Raw genomic sequence first — 18,622 nt, forward strand, 5'->3', positions numbered from 1 at the left:
GTTTCCTTATGTCATCCACTCATCTTCTTATTAGACTGCTGTCTCAGTGTTTTCTTGTGCCGTGGAATCCAGGACAAAAATTTATATGGTCTGTCTATCGTCCTGGTTATGTCTCCAGCTCGGAACCATTTCATTTTCATTGTAGCCGTAATGAAGTGTTTCACTAAAGTATGTTCCTCCATCCATTTTTTTGTATCCCTGTCTGTATCTTGGGAATTCTCAACATGCACTCTCAACTCAACATTGAGTGATTCTCAGTTTTTTTTAACAAAGGGAAGAATCAATTACTGGCAATATAATGTAAATGGATTGACAAAAAAAAAATCTACTCAGCAAGCAGCAGCAGGGAAACACATACGGAAATGATTTAACTTATGCAAGCTTTAAGAGCTAATGGCTCCTTCTTCTGGCATCTAGGACAACTAAACTTCATCTAGGGGAGGTGAGAACAGTTTTACTGATACGAAATCACCTTGTCTCTCTTATCTTTCAGTTCTGACTTCACGATTATCCTGAAAAAGCGTAATGGAAGCACAGCAGTCATAGGGGTGACTTTCCTGAAATCTACACGTTTTCCAGACCTCCCAGTCCTTTTCCTTCACCCTTCTTCCTTCCCCTTCAACCCTTCTGCCTGAAGGAGGAGACCTGGCTCCGAAAGCTTGCAAATTACAACAGTCTTTTTTGTGTGTGTTCTGCTGCCGCCTGGTGAGTAGAATTTTTATCTATCCAATCAAATTATATATAATCTTGAGTATGTTGTGATACATTGAAACAATAACTAGTTGCTAAAGTCATGTCAGTACAGATCTCATTGAAATCAAGTCAAAAGCTTTAAAAAATCTGTAACTCCCTGACAAAGAGGTAAATATATTTTGTGATATTGGAAATTCCAGAAAAAAAGGGGGGAGAGGGATTACTTTATAAGTTAGAAAGGACCCATAACTCACCCTAAAGCTACTGGAATTTTCTTATCTGTTATGTACAGGTATGTCCACTGTCCACACATCAATTGCTGCAAGGGACAATAATTTGATTGATTTGTCACTGTTTTACTGTTGTAATATTTTCTCAGACATAAGAAATGCAATAAGTTACAGGATGGTGATTTTCTGGAATGATGTATGTGGTATTCAGACCACACAATGTTTAGGAAGAATTGCAACAGATTTACACCTACTGGATGGAACACAATCATGAAGGGCTTACATACCAACCATATTATCACAATACGTAGCAAACTCCTTTTGATGACATTAGAGATTAGATACACTGTATGTTCCATAGACTCATATTGAAGAGGTCCTTGAAGACATGGAACATGTTAAAAAAACAAAAACACATAATACATGTTTACAACAGAACTGATATGCTGATGTTCCTTCTGCAAATTCTAAGTGACGTAGTACTCTAGGATATGAGAAATGTCAAAACATTTTTACAACTTACTCAGTGCATAAGATAATAGCCAACACTACTGTGGCCATATTTCATCATCAACAAAAATAGTTTTCAAGTCATACACACAACGATCACATAACTGCACTGAAACTGTGTCAAGTTGATTTGAAAGGCAGATAAATTACTTATGACTAATTTCATTAAGGAATAAATATGCTGACAAGCAACAGTTAATATACCTGGTTCTGTGAGCAGGCTTTTGAAAGACTTCCCTGAATTTACACCACAAATAGTTCATGTTACACACTTTTAGTCCCACAAAACTTAAGCCTGACTTGAAGAGTTACTCAAACTTATTATACCATTTGACATTACAGTACGAACATAAGCAAAGTATGCTAGCTTTTATTTTTTATATCACCCATATTTAATAAACTTCACACCGCAAACAAATACTTATTTACGCATTACATTAGTTGTGCTGTATCTTCTTGCAAAATGAATTTACAACAAAATTTTAACAGCAAGAATCTCTTCTATCTGCATGTCCTCGAATTTTATATGTAGGTTGGGTGGAGACTTCTTGCAAGTTCTGAACTGCAATTATCAAGTTTTTCAGAGTTTAATATCAGCAAACTGGATAGAAACCATTTGTAAATGTCCATGAAAAAATCATTAGCAGCTCTTTCTAGAATGATCCCTCTTTTCCTCTATTCCCCTGACATCAACTGTCTACCAACACTACAGGATGTGATCTATATGGTTACGACCAGTTATTACACAAAACTTCAGCCCCCATTCCCAAAAGGCCTAAACTTGTGCTGAAACACCTGACTATTATTGGTGATACACGTGGGATACAAACTTGCAGTTTTTGGGATGGTTGCTTTGAAAAGGGCTTGGCTGTGTTCCTTCCCTGTCCTTTTCTACTCTAAGTGTTTGCTCTCTCTCTTATGACCTCATCATCAATTGCACATTAAACTTTAATCTTCATTTCTTCTTGTATTCTATTACGAGTTTCAATTTCATCCATTAACATCTACGTAAGCGATTGTAGGACAAAAATATGATATTTGTACTTCAATTCTAGGCCATCACAACATCACTGTTATCAAAGTTGCTTAACTTGGTAGATTTCCCCATGATGACATCACTATATTTCTTTTTGTAGAGCTTTCATACTTTCATACTGCATCACTTGCCCTCTATATCAACAAGGCCTGCTCAGTGCTTCAACAGAGCAGTGCTGTACCCACCGAATACTCACTCCCTCTACAAATCATGTGCTGTTGCCAAAACCACAACAAATCATTGTTGCACTTTTAATTCTCGAGTAGTGTGTCGTACCAGCATAAACCGTTATCAGGGCTGCCCAGTAGCCCAATGTAACGGTCTCTGGAGCTCGTTGGCAGCCTACTACCTGTTGTGCAAGTCTAAACTGATGCATAACTGACAACCAATGTGATAACATTAAAGCACCAGGTGACAAGTGTCAAAAGCAAGAAGTTTTAGTCGAGAGTGTAAAGCAAGTTACAAACATTAATGTATCATGCAACTGTAATGGATAATAGTGAAAGATAACATTATTACATCAGACAGAAAATAGTGCAGAGTCGTAAAGTCCCAGATTCGACCATATCCACTACAATATGACAGTATGGCTGCTTCCAGCTGTTGGGATGATACTATATTCCTAAGCAAAGCTTCTTCTACAAGCTCCCAGACAGGGCGTGGTGAATTTTTTGAACTTCCATCATTCTGAAAAACAAACAAAAGCACTGTGTATAAGACAAAATATGGCAATAAAATACATAATTAATTCATAAAATAAGTTCTGGGTGTGAATCATGCCCAAAATTGAGATTAAACTAACATTCCATATTTTCCTGTGAAGGTGACTGTGTTGACATGGGATATAAATAATTTGAAGTGTCATTTTACAAGTGATGACAGGCATTTGTGAAGATGAACTGAATCCAGTCAGTGCATTTGAGATTTAGGCAGAAATTCATTCAGGATATGAGAATAGTCTGGTAAAAGTTACAAACAGTTTCATTTTAAAGGAGAAGTACGAAAGTCTGTACCAGTACTGCTTTGAGATTCACAGTAGGCTGATGTCAAGTTATATGCACATAGTAATCGTCCACAAATTTGAATTTTACAGAGTCTACATGTGTCAATAAATAGGATTGTATTTCAGGAACTAATTATGCCATCTCAGTGAATCAAGCATCGTTTTGAAGAGGATTGTGTGTAGTACAATTTATTTTGAGTTCCAAGTGTGTATCTGGAATAGAGAGATCACAAAGCTGTGAAATTTTAAAAAGCTGGAAAATATTCTGGTTTTCTTAAGATATCATAAAGCGTGAAGACAAAGAATGGACATAATTACAACAGTTGGGCACAAATGCAGAGCTTAACATTCCAAAGAAAATGACAATCAAAAATACTAGGTCCATGCCCAAATTCTACAAGAAATACTGTGGCAAACTTAAGCAACATAAGTGCCCATGCACAACACAATCAGTCCTGGGCCACATAAGTGGATTTCATTCCCGATATAAAGAAGATTGCAATGAAGGTGAACACAGAACCACTGGATCCACTTGGAATTTCGCAAATTGCACTGGGATATGGAACTGCTTTAATTACACAAAATTTACAATTTCACAAAATAGCTTCAGCACTGTCAAATACCGCCTACACTTTTTGGTTTACATTATCCTTTATGCAGTAGGTTATAAGATTAACTTAATTTATAAAAATGTAAACGAGAAATCAATTTTGTGTAATGTTATCCACTACATTTTCTATCAGGCAACTGATCAGTTACACTGGTAAAAAATGAATTCTTATCCAGTAATAAATCTACTTGATGAAAGAATTTATACAGAATCTTTTCCTCCAGACTTCATGATTTATTAGGCTGACAAGGCAACCGCATATTACGTAATTCAATGTTTCGGTTAGTGAATAAGAGACATTCACCTGTTTGTAAACTTCTCTGCATTAAAGGATTTGACAGAAATTAACATCTGGTGAAAATATTTAGAGAAAAAGCACAATGTCAGTTGCAGTAAGGTGAAGAGGAAGAACCAACTGTTGATCATTAAGAACTGTCCAGGCTTTATTACCTAAACTCGCATTGGGGAAATTATAGAGGACTAAAATGAGTATGATAAGGTGTAGATTTTAACTCAACTCCTTCAGATTTAACCACTGTGTTACTTTGCTCAATGAGTACTTTGGGAAAATGTTATCATCTTTAACTGTTGGGTAAAGGAAGTCAAATTCTATGAAAAATACATGGTGATTCAAAAAGAAAGAACAATTTTCAAATGTTTATTATAGACAAACTATGAAAGGTAGACACAAATTGGTCATCACCAGAGAGATGAAGATTTAAAGTTTTTTGTTCGTACAGACACTACACCATATACTCAAAATGAGCAGCATGCGTTGCTCGAGAAACATTGAAATGGTAGTTAATTTCATTCCACACACAAATCAATAGGCCCCTCTTTCTTGAACCAGCAGCTTCACCAATTCGATTTCTCAGCTGTTGAAGAGCAGTTGCCATATGTAGCACAAGACTGTCTTTCATGTACCCTACACAGAAAAAAATCACAAGGTGTGAGGTTTGCTGCCACAGGAGGCCAAACACAATGAACAAGATACTGTGGTCCATCTCTTCAAATCCAATGGTGTAGGAATGTGCTGTACAGACAATGCCACATCTCAAAGTGAAAGTGAAGCGAGGTGCAGTTATGCGTAGCAATGAAATCACTGGAATCTTAGTGAAGTTGAGGAAACAACCAATTTTGCAGTGTGTCCAGGTGTAACATTCCTGTCATAGTTTCCTCCACAAAAAAGAATGGTCCATCAACTTTGTGAACAGAAATGGCTCAGAACACATTCCGTTTCAGTGATTCTCTTTCATGTTCAATGATGTGAACCCCAAATTCTTACGTCATGGCAGTGTCATTTTATCGATAGATGAAACATCAGTTTGACTATGTCCTGGAGAATATAAATGCAAAATCTTTGGTTAAGGACACCGGGATGTAATTGCTGCATTAACTTCAACTTGTAAGGTTTCATATGCAGGCATCTTTTTAGAACAAGCCATATTGTTGTTTGTGGCAGAGAAAGTTGAAGTTTCTGGCCTGCCAGTTTTGTGGACTTCAGAGGGCTCCATGTGATCCTATCTCAGATAAACTTAACATTTTCATCATCAGAAATGCATGGCCGACAACTGCTCTTGCCTTTGCATTTGCAACCATCTTCCAAGAAGTTTGTACGCCATTCATAAATCTGCTTATGCAGGGGTGGATTTTTGCTGAATCGATAGTGGAATGCACACTGCACTTCAACAATGGATTGACTTCGCACAAATTCCAATGCATGAAATGATTTCTCTTGTGATACAGTCGCATGTTGCTACAAATAAACAACAATGCAGCTCTGTCAGAACACTGAACCTTCCTCTAGCCACTGACATGGACAATGTGTTTCCATCTTTCATAGTTTGTCTGCAATAAACAACTGAAATCTGTTCTTACTTTTTGAAGCACCCAGTCTATAGATGCACAAACTGATACATCAATAAATTCGTGATAAGAAATAGTGGGAGAATTACATCAGAATCGATACATGAAAGAGGGCAGAGAGAATGTCTGGGGCAACACAGAAGTGAAACCAGACAGCAAAAGCCTATTTAAATAACAATGGCATAGATTTAACAGTTGTGAGTGTTGGACTTCACCACGAATCATAAATTAAGATACCATAAGACATTAAGAAGGTGGTACTGTTCATGACATCACTCATGAGATGGCATTAATGTCATTCACAGAAAATAAGATACATAATGTGCACATTCAACTTCTCGTGGCATCATGAACAATCCATTAAATTTCAGGCATGCAGCTGTGCAAATAAAATTTCCTCCACCGATATTTCGGCCACGTATCATCCAGCAATCCTCAGAGTGAGTCACAAGACTGACGACGAGATGCCAAGTGTGGCCTTATATGCTCCACCATGGCGGTACAGTGCATGCAGGTCACAGATGCTGATCGGCGGCAAAGATATACGCTTACACATGTGCCACCTGTGACGGAAGTGAACAGACATTCGATTCGCTTATTGACGTATGATTGGTGGCGGTGATACCATGATGACTTCTCTGCAATTTAATTATCCTAAGAGCCGGATTCCATGTTTTGTCCAAATTAAAACCATTATCTCTATTTCTTAAATTATTAGCTAATCTAATCTCTATAGCTTCCTTGAAGACAGATTCCCAAAAGGAAGAGGTGGATGTTAAAATTTTCACATCACTGTAATTCATGGAATGTCCTGTATAAATACAATGCTCAGCCACAGCTGACTTGCCCGGCTGAAATAAGCATGTGTATCTTCAATGCTCCACACAGCTCTCATGAACGGTGCATGTTGTTTGACCTTTGTACAACTTCTCACAATTTCCGCAAGAAATCTGATACACACCCACTTTACGAAGCTGTAAATCGTCCTTCACAGAGCTGAGTAAAGCTGCAATCTCCATGGGGGGCCAGACGATCACCTTAACACAGTGTTTCTCAAGAATACAGCCTATCCTCGAGGAAAGAGCACCCACATAGGACAAAACACACTAGATCTGAAGGAATTACTATCTTCTTCTCCATCACATACACACATTTTAACTTTTTCATTGAATGCTCTTCGTATTTGATGTGGAGAAAATTCATTCAATTTAAAAATGCTCTTGAGATATGTGAGCTCAACACTGCACCTGGTATCTTGTCGTCAGTCTTGTGACTCACTCTGAGGATGGCCGGACAATACACAGCCGAAATATTAGTGGAGGAAATTTTATTTTCACAGCTGCATGCCCAAAATTTAATGGACTAATAAGATACACAGCATGAAAAATACGCAATAGGACACAATGATTCTCAAAGGCATTAAATTCTAAAAAAAGCTGTTACATAGATCAAGTGAGGGTAATAAAGAAGGAAACTGTGAACAGAGTGTGAGAAGATATACTGAGAGATACTAACAATTAGCAGAGTGAAAGAAGATAAATATCCAGTGAAAATGGACTACAGTGAGTGTTATCCTTCAAAACTCAGGTATATAACTAATATAGTTATCTACATACTATCACAACAGGAATGAACCTGTGGCCAATAACATGAATTGCTGCCAACCATCAACAGAGCTCAACAGAGATACCAAGCAAATCATGGCAGGCGATCACAAGATTGTTTCTTTGCCTCTCTATTCTTTGTAAAAGGTGTAAATACACAATTTGCTTCTGCCATACATACACTGAATGTCTAAACAGCTATAAAAGTTCTGCAATGCTGTGCTTCTCCAGTATATTATGAGTCCTCTCCCATTGTGTCACAATTCATTTTCTACACATATTAAACAAATACATTAGGTTTAACTGTTCATGAGATATTACCACTAGTCTTAGTACTGAATATTATATCACTGTTTCTAGTGCAACATAATTTCCTTACTGAAAGGAAATCTCCATTTCTTTTATTTTCTAACCAACAAAAACTATAAAATTTAAATTACATTTGCAACATCGAAAAGCACTATTACTTACCTTATTAACAGCACAAAGATTCTGTGGTGAAAAAGGCATTCTAACATATTCACTATCCCATTTATCAACGTAATGCTGCTTCAAAGGTGCTGGTTTTTCTCCTCTACCCACAGGAAGCTTTACAAAGAAGACAACACAAAATACTTAGATAGCTTTCTGATTAGATCACAGAAATTATGATTGCAAATGAAGGTTAAACATAAAAACTTCAAAACTTCATGAAAAATCTTGAAAAATGAATGGATAAATATTTTAGTCATTTATGAAAAAGTAATAGAAAAATATTAAAATCTAAAAACAAAATTGTTTTACCCTATTTTTATTCACAATTTTATTTTTTGCTCAAAAAGAAATACAACTACTATAGTTTTATAGTAATGTAATAAAAATGTATATGAAAGAATTTATTGGAATATGTGAATCTTTGTATTTAACAAACCAAGTGAAACTAATGGCAACATTCTCAGAAGTGCCAACAGCGAACTTTATTTTTTCCAGCTTCTTCTGGTATGTCAATGAATGATGGAATATCCTACACAATCTTTTGGTTTTGACCAACACAGAAGAGTCTATGAATGATGTAAATGAATTCAAGTGTCCTCAACAGCCATGCAAAGATCATCCAAGATGTCTGAGTCGTCAATGTACTGTCCTCCCCGTGAACAGCATTCACACTGGGTCATGTGATCATGTAGTGTATCATGGTAGTGCCATTCAGTACCTAATTGCAGTTGCCTTTTGGTCAAATTCCACTATTTTATGAAGCCATACATCACATGCCACTCACTATATCGAAACCAATCGAGCTACAGACAGGGTGCGTTGAGAATGTAATGCATTGCAATTTTTTATGACACAACTATATGTTGCTGGTTGGGGAGGGTGGAAGGAAACCTCAACTTTCCATTGGTAGGTCACTCAATTGCTTCCATGCTCATAGAGGATTAGTACAACTTCTTCTGTGAACCTGGTTGTTGATGGTTGGTGGTTGCACTGAACTTAATGATTGAGAAACCTTTAGAGGACTGCTACGTAATAAGGTTTCGCACGAAGCTCAAGGCGCCACTGGAACTTTTGGAATGCTAAAGAAAGCCTCTGGGGTTGACAGCCTTTCAGATCGCAGCCAAACAGATGGCACAAAATGTTTAGAGGTCAGGAGTAGGTCGCTGATGGGGCCGCATGAACAGACGACCATGCAACTCATGTGCACCGGTTACTGAATTCAACGGTTGAATGAGTGTTTGCTTGACATCTGGAATATTGGACTTACAGAAAACGGTTGTTCATGAAATTGTATCTGCAGAGTTCAGCATGTGGCAGATTTGCACAAAAATTGTGCCTGACTTTTGTCCAGCGTGCAAAAGCAACATTGTCTGGAAGTGTGTGAAGATCTCAAGAAAATCTGACAGATTGCAGAATGACACACATGGTCACCCCGCCCACTTTTACACAGCAGTGCTCCAAAGACTGAATCACAGTGTCACCTGCATCCGAAAGAAGTCCTGGGCATTGTGGGAACTGTACCACAACAATGTGCTGGATCACACCACCTTTGTTGTCATAGCCTACCTGACCTGTATCAATGTGACAGGGTTGCCACAGCCGCTATGGTCCTGACCTGGTCACTTTGGATTCTTTTTGTTTTCTCAGTTGAAAAGGGATTCCAAAGGAAAGCATCTCAAGTCATGGACAATGTGTAAGCTACTTTGATGGCTTCCCCATCCCAACTGAGGAGTTCCAGAAAGTTTATGGTGCTTGGAAACTGCACTGGCAAAAATATATTGATGCAGAAGGGTCATACTTTGAAGAATTTTTAGTTGTTGAACCTACAAGAGCAATTAAAAAAAACAGTGATGCATTACTTTCTGGACAGACCATGTATCACTGTCTTGGTTTGGACTTGCTCTCTGAACATATGTTTGGCTGACAATGACTAGTTCTTAGCACTGGTTTCAAATTAAAATGTTATTGCCTTTCACTAAACAACACACCGTGCTGGTTGCAGGCTCACAATTAGCCACACTGCTCTGAACATTACTGTTTACAGTTCTGCCCCCACCTCCAGTTGCCCATCTGCTCTCAGCCACTACTCTGCTGTTTCTGACCACTTGCGTGTGGTACTAGATACTATATTTGTGGGAAAAAAGACTTACTCAACAATGTATGAACAGTGACAATGTCGAATCCTATTTCTGAAGTTATGGAAGCAAAGAGGGAGGTGAAGGATACACAGCTGTAGCAGCACAAGCAGCAAGATGAGAAACAGGTGCAGCTACTACACCAAGCAACAGTGAAATCTCCATAGCCACCACCTTTCACTGCTTCCAAGGCGTCTGAAGAAACTTGGGACACTTACCCATCTTATTTTGTGTTATAATGCAATACGAGTAACATTTCCAATTCATATTAAAAAGTGCTTTGCTCTATTTCAATAGCAAATTGTATAAGGTTGTCATAAACTGGAGCATGGGAATGATCCCAGGAAATTATCTTTTTCTGTAGTTTGTGACTTTTTGTCTAAACACTGGAACAAGAAACTCACATTATATCCACACTCAAGTTTAACTAATGCATAAAACAACCAGGGCCAATCACATGCAGCTGTGACAACAGAATATGTAGGTTTAGCTAGACAGTGTAACTTTGCATGTGCAGCCAGTAATGTTTTAGCTATATACGTGGCTTGAGAGGTACACAGCAATACCACCAGTTCTGAGCAGCCACCTCCAGATGACACTTAATAATTGGGACTACCTTCTGCTTCCACACTACATCCACTGGTACATCAAATTGACACACCAATAGTGTTGCCAGCTGCCAGAGAGAGCCCTGTCAACCTTGGACTATTCTGCTTCCAGCTAGTGCTGGTGCAGATGGTGATCTTTCTGCCAACACGCAAAAAGACAACAAGCCAGTGACACACACGCTTTTCTGCAACACCAGCAGTTCCTGCAGTTACACAGTTCATTCAGAAGACTACAGTTCCAATAGAGCAGTCGCTATTTACAAAGAAACAGGAACAGTTAACTATGAGTGTCTGCACAACACTTTCAGTGATAGTGACAAATAAAACAAAGACTGCAAGAGACACAAAGTTATTTAGAATTTCACTGTATTAGGTATGGGACCTGAAGTGCCACACATTAAACTACTACCAAAGTTAAGTAAAACTGTGTATCCACACCATTAATAAATGTTAATGATTATTTCTTATTGTGTTATAACCTTTCTGTTTTAATCTACCAGTCAAGCAAATGTATAATTAGATATTACTAGTGTGCATGGTGTCGTCTTAATTAGAACTATAGTGGAAATAAGCTTTCTGCTACCATGGGTGTTTGGGCTCAATTGATAGCTACATTCAGTTACAAAAGCTCACTGCTGGTGGCAAGGAAAAAATACATCTGTAACACCATGACTGGTGATGAGGCAAATGATTTAAGATCAGTATTCCAAATCTGGTGGTGAGATAAAAGTGATAATTGTTAACAATTTTTTGCCGGTTACCAACAATGGTGACGAGGCAAAGGTTATAGATGGGCTGAAAAATTTCGACCAGTACCTAATGTTGGCTGTTGGACAACATCAAGATTAATGACATTTTCATACATTCCCAACCCTGACAATAATGAGGCAGTGCAAATCAATAGAAGTTGCATTCTTATTTTCCATACTTCTTTTGAGTACATATTTTATTTCTTTGGTTTTTGCACCAACACTGTGGCTTAGCATTATTCTATACATACTGGATTCTGGGACCGCTAACCTGTTTTCTTTCCAGGAAGAATTTTGTGAATTTTGTAAACCATTCTAAGCATAATTTTCAGATATGGACTGACCACTACTGACTCTCCTAAAGTCCATGCTCCAATTGCTGCAATTATTGTCAGCAACCCAAGTGTCACTGTAGTGTGCTCGGACAGATTTGAAGAATGCAATGGAGGCAAAAAAACAACTTTTACAAACAAAGCGGCAATCAATTTTCAAACTGAAGCAGGGTCATCAATTTCAGTCGTTAAACTACAGGCAAAGCAAAAATTAGGGTTCCCAAAGCTAACAGACTTTCAAAAATTCATTGATCAGTTACTTACTGTAACTGTACTCCAGTAAAAGGAAAATTTTAACAATTAATGAAACATACTAAATTTGTAGTTGTAAATTCAAATGAACCAAGGAATTTACTACAATTAGATCTCTACAATACTCATGGCTTCACCATTCACGAGGCAGTAAATCATGTTCAAACTGGTGTTCTGAATGTAAAGTTAATCAACCATCAGAAAAATAGGACGATATTGTCTTTGAAGCAATAACCAGTATTAAAGGTTATGAGCACATGTCATAGTGAAGTCAAATATGGTGCCAAAATTATGCCTTTTGCATTAAAAGCGAAAGTCAATGTCTTGCACAGAATGAGGTTAAAGATGCCATAACCACCCACCTAGCCAATGGACTATGACAATCACAATTGTACAGAAACAGAACAGCTCACTAAGCTTCTGCAGAGATTTCAAAGCAACGATTAATATTCAGTATATTACTGACTCATACCCATTCCCAAGCCAGAAGAACCGATGCAGAAATTAGCTGGTAGTGTTTACTTTACCAAACTGGATCTTGAAGAAGCAAATTTGCTGATCCCTTTGGATGAAGAGAGACAGAGATTTATGGTGATAAATAGTTCATCCCATCTCTACTTTTACAAATGGTCACTCTTCAGAATTGCCGGTGTACTGTGCTTGTTCCAGTGGTATTTAGAACAATTAATTTGGAAAGCTCCATAGTGCTGTGTACTACTTTAATAACATGTATCTCAGGAATACTTCCGACAGAATTCTTACAGAATTTGAAATCTATTTTCAAAATTCTACAAGCGGCAAATTTGAAATGCTACAAAGATAAGTGCCTCTTTCAACATGAAGTGCAATATTTAGGGCGCATACTGCTAGCAAACAGCATCAAACTGACACTGTAACACAGACACCCTTAAAGACCTTCTAGCTCCCAAGGATGTAAAGCGATTACATGCCATATTAAGACAAATAAATTATTAAAGGAATTTTCTTCCTCAGGCAGCTTCTATCAGTGAACCACTGCACAAGTTGTTACATAAAGGAATCAGATGGAATTGCAACAGTGAACACCAATACGCATTTAACAAATTAAAACAGTGTCTGCTTGAAGCCAAACGTTTACAACATATGATAAGAACAAAATGCTCACAGCTGCTGCTGATGCTTTAGACTGTGGCAAGCTGCCATTCTGCCACATCGATATCATGGTTTTGAATGAGCAACTGTGTATGCTTCAGGGATTCTGACAGTGGCACAAAGAAATTACAGTCAGATCAGGAAGAAAGTTTTTGCAATTTGCAGTCGTCACACTTTGACAGCTCAGCATTTGTGTTGCTGGGCACTACTTCTGTCGAAATATGACTATGTAATTATATTCAGGTCCACAGCACAAATGTGCATGCAGTTTTGCTTTCATGTATGCCAACAGAGCAAAACAAAAAGTTTGTCTCATAAGCTGAAATTTGGTTTTCAACAGATATCAGTAGTCAAGACACTGTGAAAAATTTCCTGGTAAACTGTAATTTAATTACCAAAATTGTGCAAAAGATACAGATTTTTCTACGATTACACAGTATACTAAAATGGAAAGGCTATAAGATTAACATCAACAAAGGCAAAACAAGGATGATGGAATGTATCTGAATTAAAGCAGATGACTCTGAGGGAATCAGATTAGCAAACAAGACACTTAAAGAAGTAGACGAGTTTTGTTATTTGGGCAGCAAATTAACTTATGATGGCCAAAGAAGAGAGGATATAAAATCTAGACTGGCAATGACAAGGAAAGCATTTCTGAAGAAGAGAAATTTGTTAACATTGAATACAGATTTAAATTTAGGAAGTGTCTTCTGAAAGCATTTGAATGAAGTGTAGTCATGTATGGAAGTGAAACATGGACGATAAACAGGTCAGACAAGAAGAGAACAGAAGCCTTTGAAATATAGTGCTACATAATAATGCTGAGATTTGATGTTTAGATCATGCAACTAATGAGGAGGCAGTGAATAGAACTGAGGGGGGGGGGGGGGGGGGGGGGGGGGGGGGGGAAAGAAATCTGTGGCGTAACCTGACTAAAAGGAGGGATTGGTTGGTAGAACACATTCTGAGACATCAAGGGATCACCAGTTTGGTATAGGAGGGAATTGTGGGGGCAAAAATAATAGAGGGAGGCCAAGACATTAATACAATAAACAGATTCAAAAGGATGTAGGGTGCAGTAGTTATTTCGAGATGAAGAGGGTTGCACAGGGTAGAGTAGCACGGAGAGTTGCATCAAACCAGTCTTCAGACTGAAGACCTCAACAACAACAACATTCAAACGAAGTGACCTACTGCTAAGAAGATCCTTAATCAACCAAAGATTAAATCTTATTGGAATATAAGGCAGGCATTTACAGTGTGCAAAGGTGTCATTCTGTTACATTCAGAATCAGACAAGACACAAGTGATTATCCCTGTGCAGCTTAAATATTAAGGTACTACAGATGACACAGCAATGCTGCTGGAGCATAGTTTCTATCAAACGCTTTGCTACTGCAACAATATTGACAAATACATTGAAACAATGCTGGCAAAATGGCACTTATGTTAATCATACCAGCCAGCTTCGTCTCAACAATATTTTCTGTAGCCACAGGCATCAGAAACCTTGGTCACGTCTGTGTACTGATTTTACAGGACTATTTCTCGGAAGTTACTGGCTCATCCTCATCAATTTGTAATACAGACATCGTCAATATCTTCCACAAAGACTATTCAGGCTTTATTAAAGGTCCTTCCTATCGAAGAATTGCCAAAATCTATTGTGACTGACAACAGCACTTTTTTCCCTAGGAATTTAAATTATTTTGTAAAAGCAACAGCATTTCACACTTCAAGACTACCGTTTCATACTGAGCCCAATGGGCTCGCTGAAAGATTCGATCACACTTTCACATCACACATGATGCAGCTTGACTAGTAGTATAATAAAAAAACTGCTTTATTGATGTTCCTCCTGCAGTACAGAACTACTCCACATCATGCACAATATCCAGCTCATAAACTACATGGAAGACTTCATTGCACAGTAATGTCAATTTTAAAGTGACTCATGCATCCACAACCTGAGCTTCAGCAACAGTCAAAACACAATTTTTTTTTTTTTAAATTGACTTATACCATACTCATTATAATATACAAGTGTGGGAATAAGTCACAGGTACCTAGCACACTCGAAGTGCAGGTTGGTAATGTAATGTTCAAAGTTCAGTGTTCACATGGAGTCACAAAACACCTTAAAAATCAAATCACGCTGCACCCTACTCACATGCATGTAGGCAGAACTCCTAGGCTGTTTTCTTTTATAGAATCTGAAGACTTGTATGCAGCCAGCCATCTGGGGAACCTTCTGACACAGTTGGCAACTGCCCCCGCCAGCACCTCCAGCAGCAGGGTCCTACTGTAGCCAGCCATTGATGCACCAGCAGTAGCGAGCACTGCACATCACATTCGCCTATACACAACATAGTGGCAAATGCTTGACCACACTACCACTTCAATGTGGTTCTTCATCAGTTTCTCACAATACCATGGACAAATTCCAGGAGGAGCAACATGTATGCATCAACCAAATATGCACACTACTAAGCAAGAAAGCAGGAAGTCAATGAAGCCACCCGGCTTCATCAGCTTTCCTGATGGGGGAGAGTTGCTGTATCCATGACTCGAAAGGCACAAAGCAATACCAAAAGCGTCCACCACCACACAGGTGCAATCACTCGCCAAGCACCTTCTCAGTTCCAAGCAGCTGCCTATAGATGGTACTTGCTAATTGGGACTACCTTCTGCTTCCATCACACATCAATGGTGAATCAAAAACTTCCGCCAATAGTGTTACCTGCCACCAGAGGAAGTGCTGTCAACCATGGACTATTTTGCTTCCACCTAGTACTGGTGCAGATGGAGATCCTCGTTCCAACAAGCATAAAAATGACATGCCACAAACACTAACTCAGTTCCTGTAGCGCCAGCAGCTCTGCAGTTACTGATTCCTATATTCCATTCTGAAGACTATAATTCCAACATAGCAATTGCTGTTTACATAGAAATAGGAACAGTTAACGATGGGTGTCAGAATAATGTTTTCAGTCACGTGGCAAAATAATACACTGCCTAAAGACAGGAAAGTTATTTAGAATTTCACTGTATTTGTGTAAGAACCTAAATGCCACATATCAAACACACTATCAAAGTTAAGTAAAACTGTATATTCACAATATTAATAAATGTTACTGATTATTTTGTATTGTGTTGTCATATTTCTGTTCTCATGCCTCCCTGTCAAGCACATGTCATAAAAATGTATGTACAGTTATGTATATATGCATGCATGAATGTACATACATTTTAAATCTCCTCCTAAACCACTGGACCGATTTCAACTAAACTTGGTACACATATCACTTACAGTCTACAAATCATCACTATGTCACATCAAACTCCAAGAAATGAAACAGGCATAATCCAATGAATTACAGACCCATATCACTAACGTAAATTTGCAGAAGGATTTTGGAATATGTACTGTGCTCGGACATTATGAATCAACTCAAAGAAAATTATTTATTGGCAAATAGCCAACATGGATTCAGAAAATATTGTTCTTTATTTTCGTGAAGTAATGAGTGATATCGACAGGGAACATAAAAATGATTCCATATTTTTAGATTTTCAGAAGGCTTTTGACACTGTTTCTCACAAATGATTTCCAATTAAATTGTATGTCTATGGAGTGTAATCTCAGCTGTGTCATTGGATTTGTGATTTCCAGTCAGAAAGGTCACAGTTCATAATAACTGACAAAAAATCATTGAGTAAAACAGGAGTAATATCTTGTGTTCCCCAAGGAGGAGTTAAAGGTCCTAAGCTATGTAAATGATATAGGAGACAACCTGAGCAGTCCTCTTAAATTGTTTGAAGATGATGCTGCCATTAATCATCATGTAATGTCATCAGATGATAAAAACGAATTGCAAAATGGTTCACACAAAATATCTGCATGGTGCAAAATGTCGTAGTTGACTCTAAATCAAGGAAATTATGAAGCTGTCTGCATGAGCATTAAACAGAATCTGCTAAATTCCAGTTACCTGATAAATCACACAAATCTAAAGGCTGTAAACTCAACTAAATATCTAGGGATTACAATTATGAATAACTTAAATTGGAACAATCGCATTGATAGTGTTGTATAGTAAGCAAACCAAAGACTGTGATTTATTGGCGAAACACTTGAAAAATGCAATAGATTTACTAAAGAGACAGTTAACAATACACTTGTCATCCCTCTTCTGGAGTATTGCCGCACGGTGTGGGATCTGCAGGTGACAGAATTGGTGAAGGACATTGGAAAAGCTCAAAGACGAGCAGTTTCTTTTGAGTTATCATAAAATAGGGGAGATAATGCCATGGATATGATAAAACAACTGGGGAGGCAGTCATTCAAACTGAACATGTTTTTCAATGTTGCAGGATATTCTCGTTAAATTTCAATCACCAACTTTCTCCTCAGAGTGTGAAAATATTTTGTTGGCACTCATCTTTAAAGGTAAAGAAATTATTATCATAATAAAATAAGAGATAGCAGAGCTCACACAGAAAGATTTAAGATATTTTTCCCACATGCTGTTCAAGAGTGGAAAGACAGAGAAGTAGCTTAAAGGTGGTTCAATGAACCCTCTGCCAGACATTTAATCATGTAGATGTAGATGATGGTCAGTATCTCCTACCTACCAAAGGGGTGAGGGTGAGAGTGAAAAAGCAGTGTAGCTCACAATGCGTGAATACCCCATACTTTAGTCATCCAGTATTTGAGAGTTAGCACTTAGAGACTTGCAACATACTTTCCACATAATTCAAACCTTCAAGAAACTCTTTCTTGCTGACAACACCCACAAAATGAAGAAAGGAAGAAAGTTAACCACTTCAAACATTTTTTCTGTTCATGCAGTAAAGCTGCCACTTGGAGCATATGTTTTAATTCATTACTTCTTTACTACTAACTGTGTTTGCTACATGTTTTGTTGGTAGCATTCACATACATTACAGAATTTTCCAGAAAAATTATATCACTGTACGAAACACAGTTCAGGAGATATGACATCATAAAGAGTGAAATGTGTAAAAAAAACTGCCGCATCATGCAAAAAGTTTTTGCAGACAGTACCCTCATCTGTCACTGACAGTATCTACATAAATATATCACCGTGTGACACATAGTTCAGGAAAAATGACAACAAATACAGAGAAGCATGAAAAACTGCAACATTATGCATGACATTTTAATTTATTACTTCTTTACTATGAACTCTATTCCCAATACATTTTGCAGACGGTATCCATATATGTCACTGAATGTACCTGCAAAAGTATATCATTGCACGACACATACTTTAGGGGATATTAAATCAAATAGTGATGTGAGAAAAATTGCAGCATTGTGTATGACCTTATCATTTAGTGCTTCTTGACTACTAACTCTATT

General features: G+C 37.8%; 1 protein-coding gene across 2 annotated transcripts in view; it reads right to left on the reverse strand.

Moving 5' to 3' along the window:
- LOC126354536 (poly(ADP-ribose) glycohydrolase-like) overlaps positions 1–18,622 on the reverse strand; it is a 147,653-nt gene that overhangs the window by 78,698 nt on the left and 50,333 nt on the right. For both annotated transcript variants that reach the window (XM_050004278.1, XM_050004270.1), the window contains 2 exons: positions 8,024–8,140; positions 2,989–3,156 (listed from right to left, as the gene is read on the reverse strand). In XM_050004278.1, coding sequence (XP_049860235.1) covers positions 2,989–3,156; positions 8,024–8,140 — 285 coding nt within the window. The remainder of the gene's footprint in view (positions 1–2,988; positions 3,157–8,023; positions 8,141–18,622) is intronic.

Source organism: Schistocerca gregaria, chromosome 1 (assembly GCF_023897955.1).
Source record: "Schistocerca gregaria isolate iqSchGreg1 chromosome 1, iqSchGreg1.2, whole genome shotgun sequence".
NCBI lineage: Eukaryota > Metazoa > Arthropoda > Insecta > Orthoptera > Acrididae > Schistocerca > Schistocerca gregaria.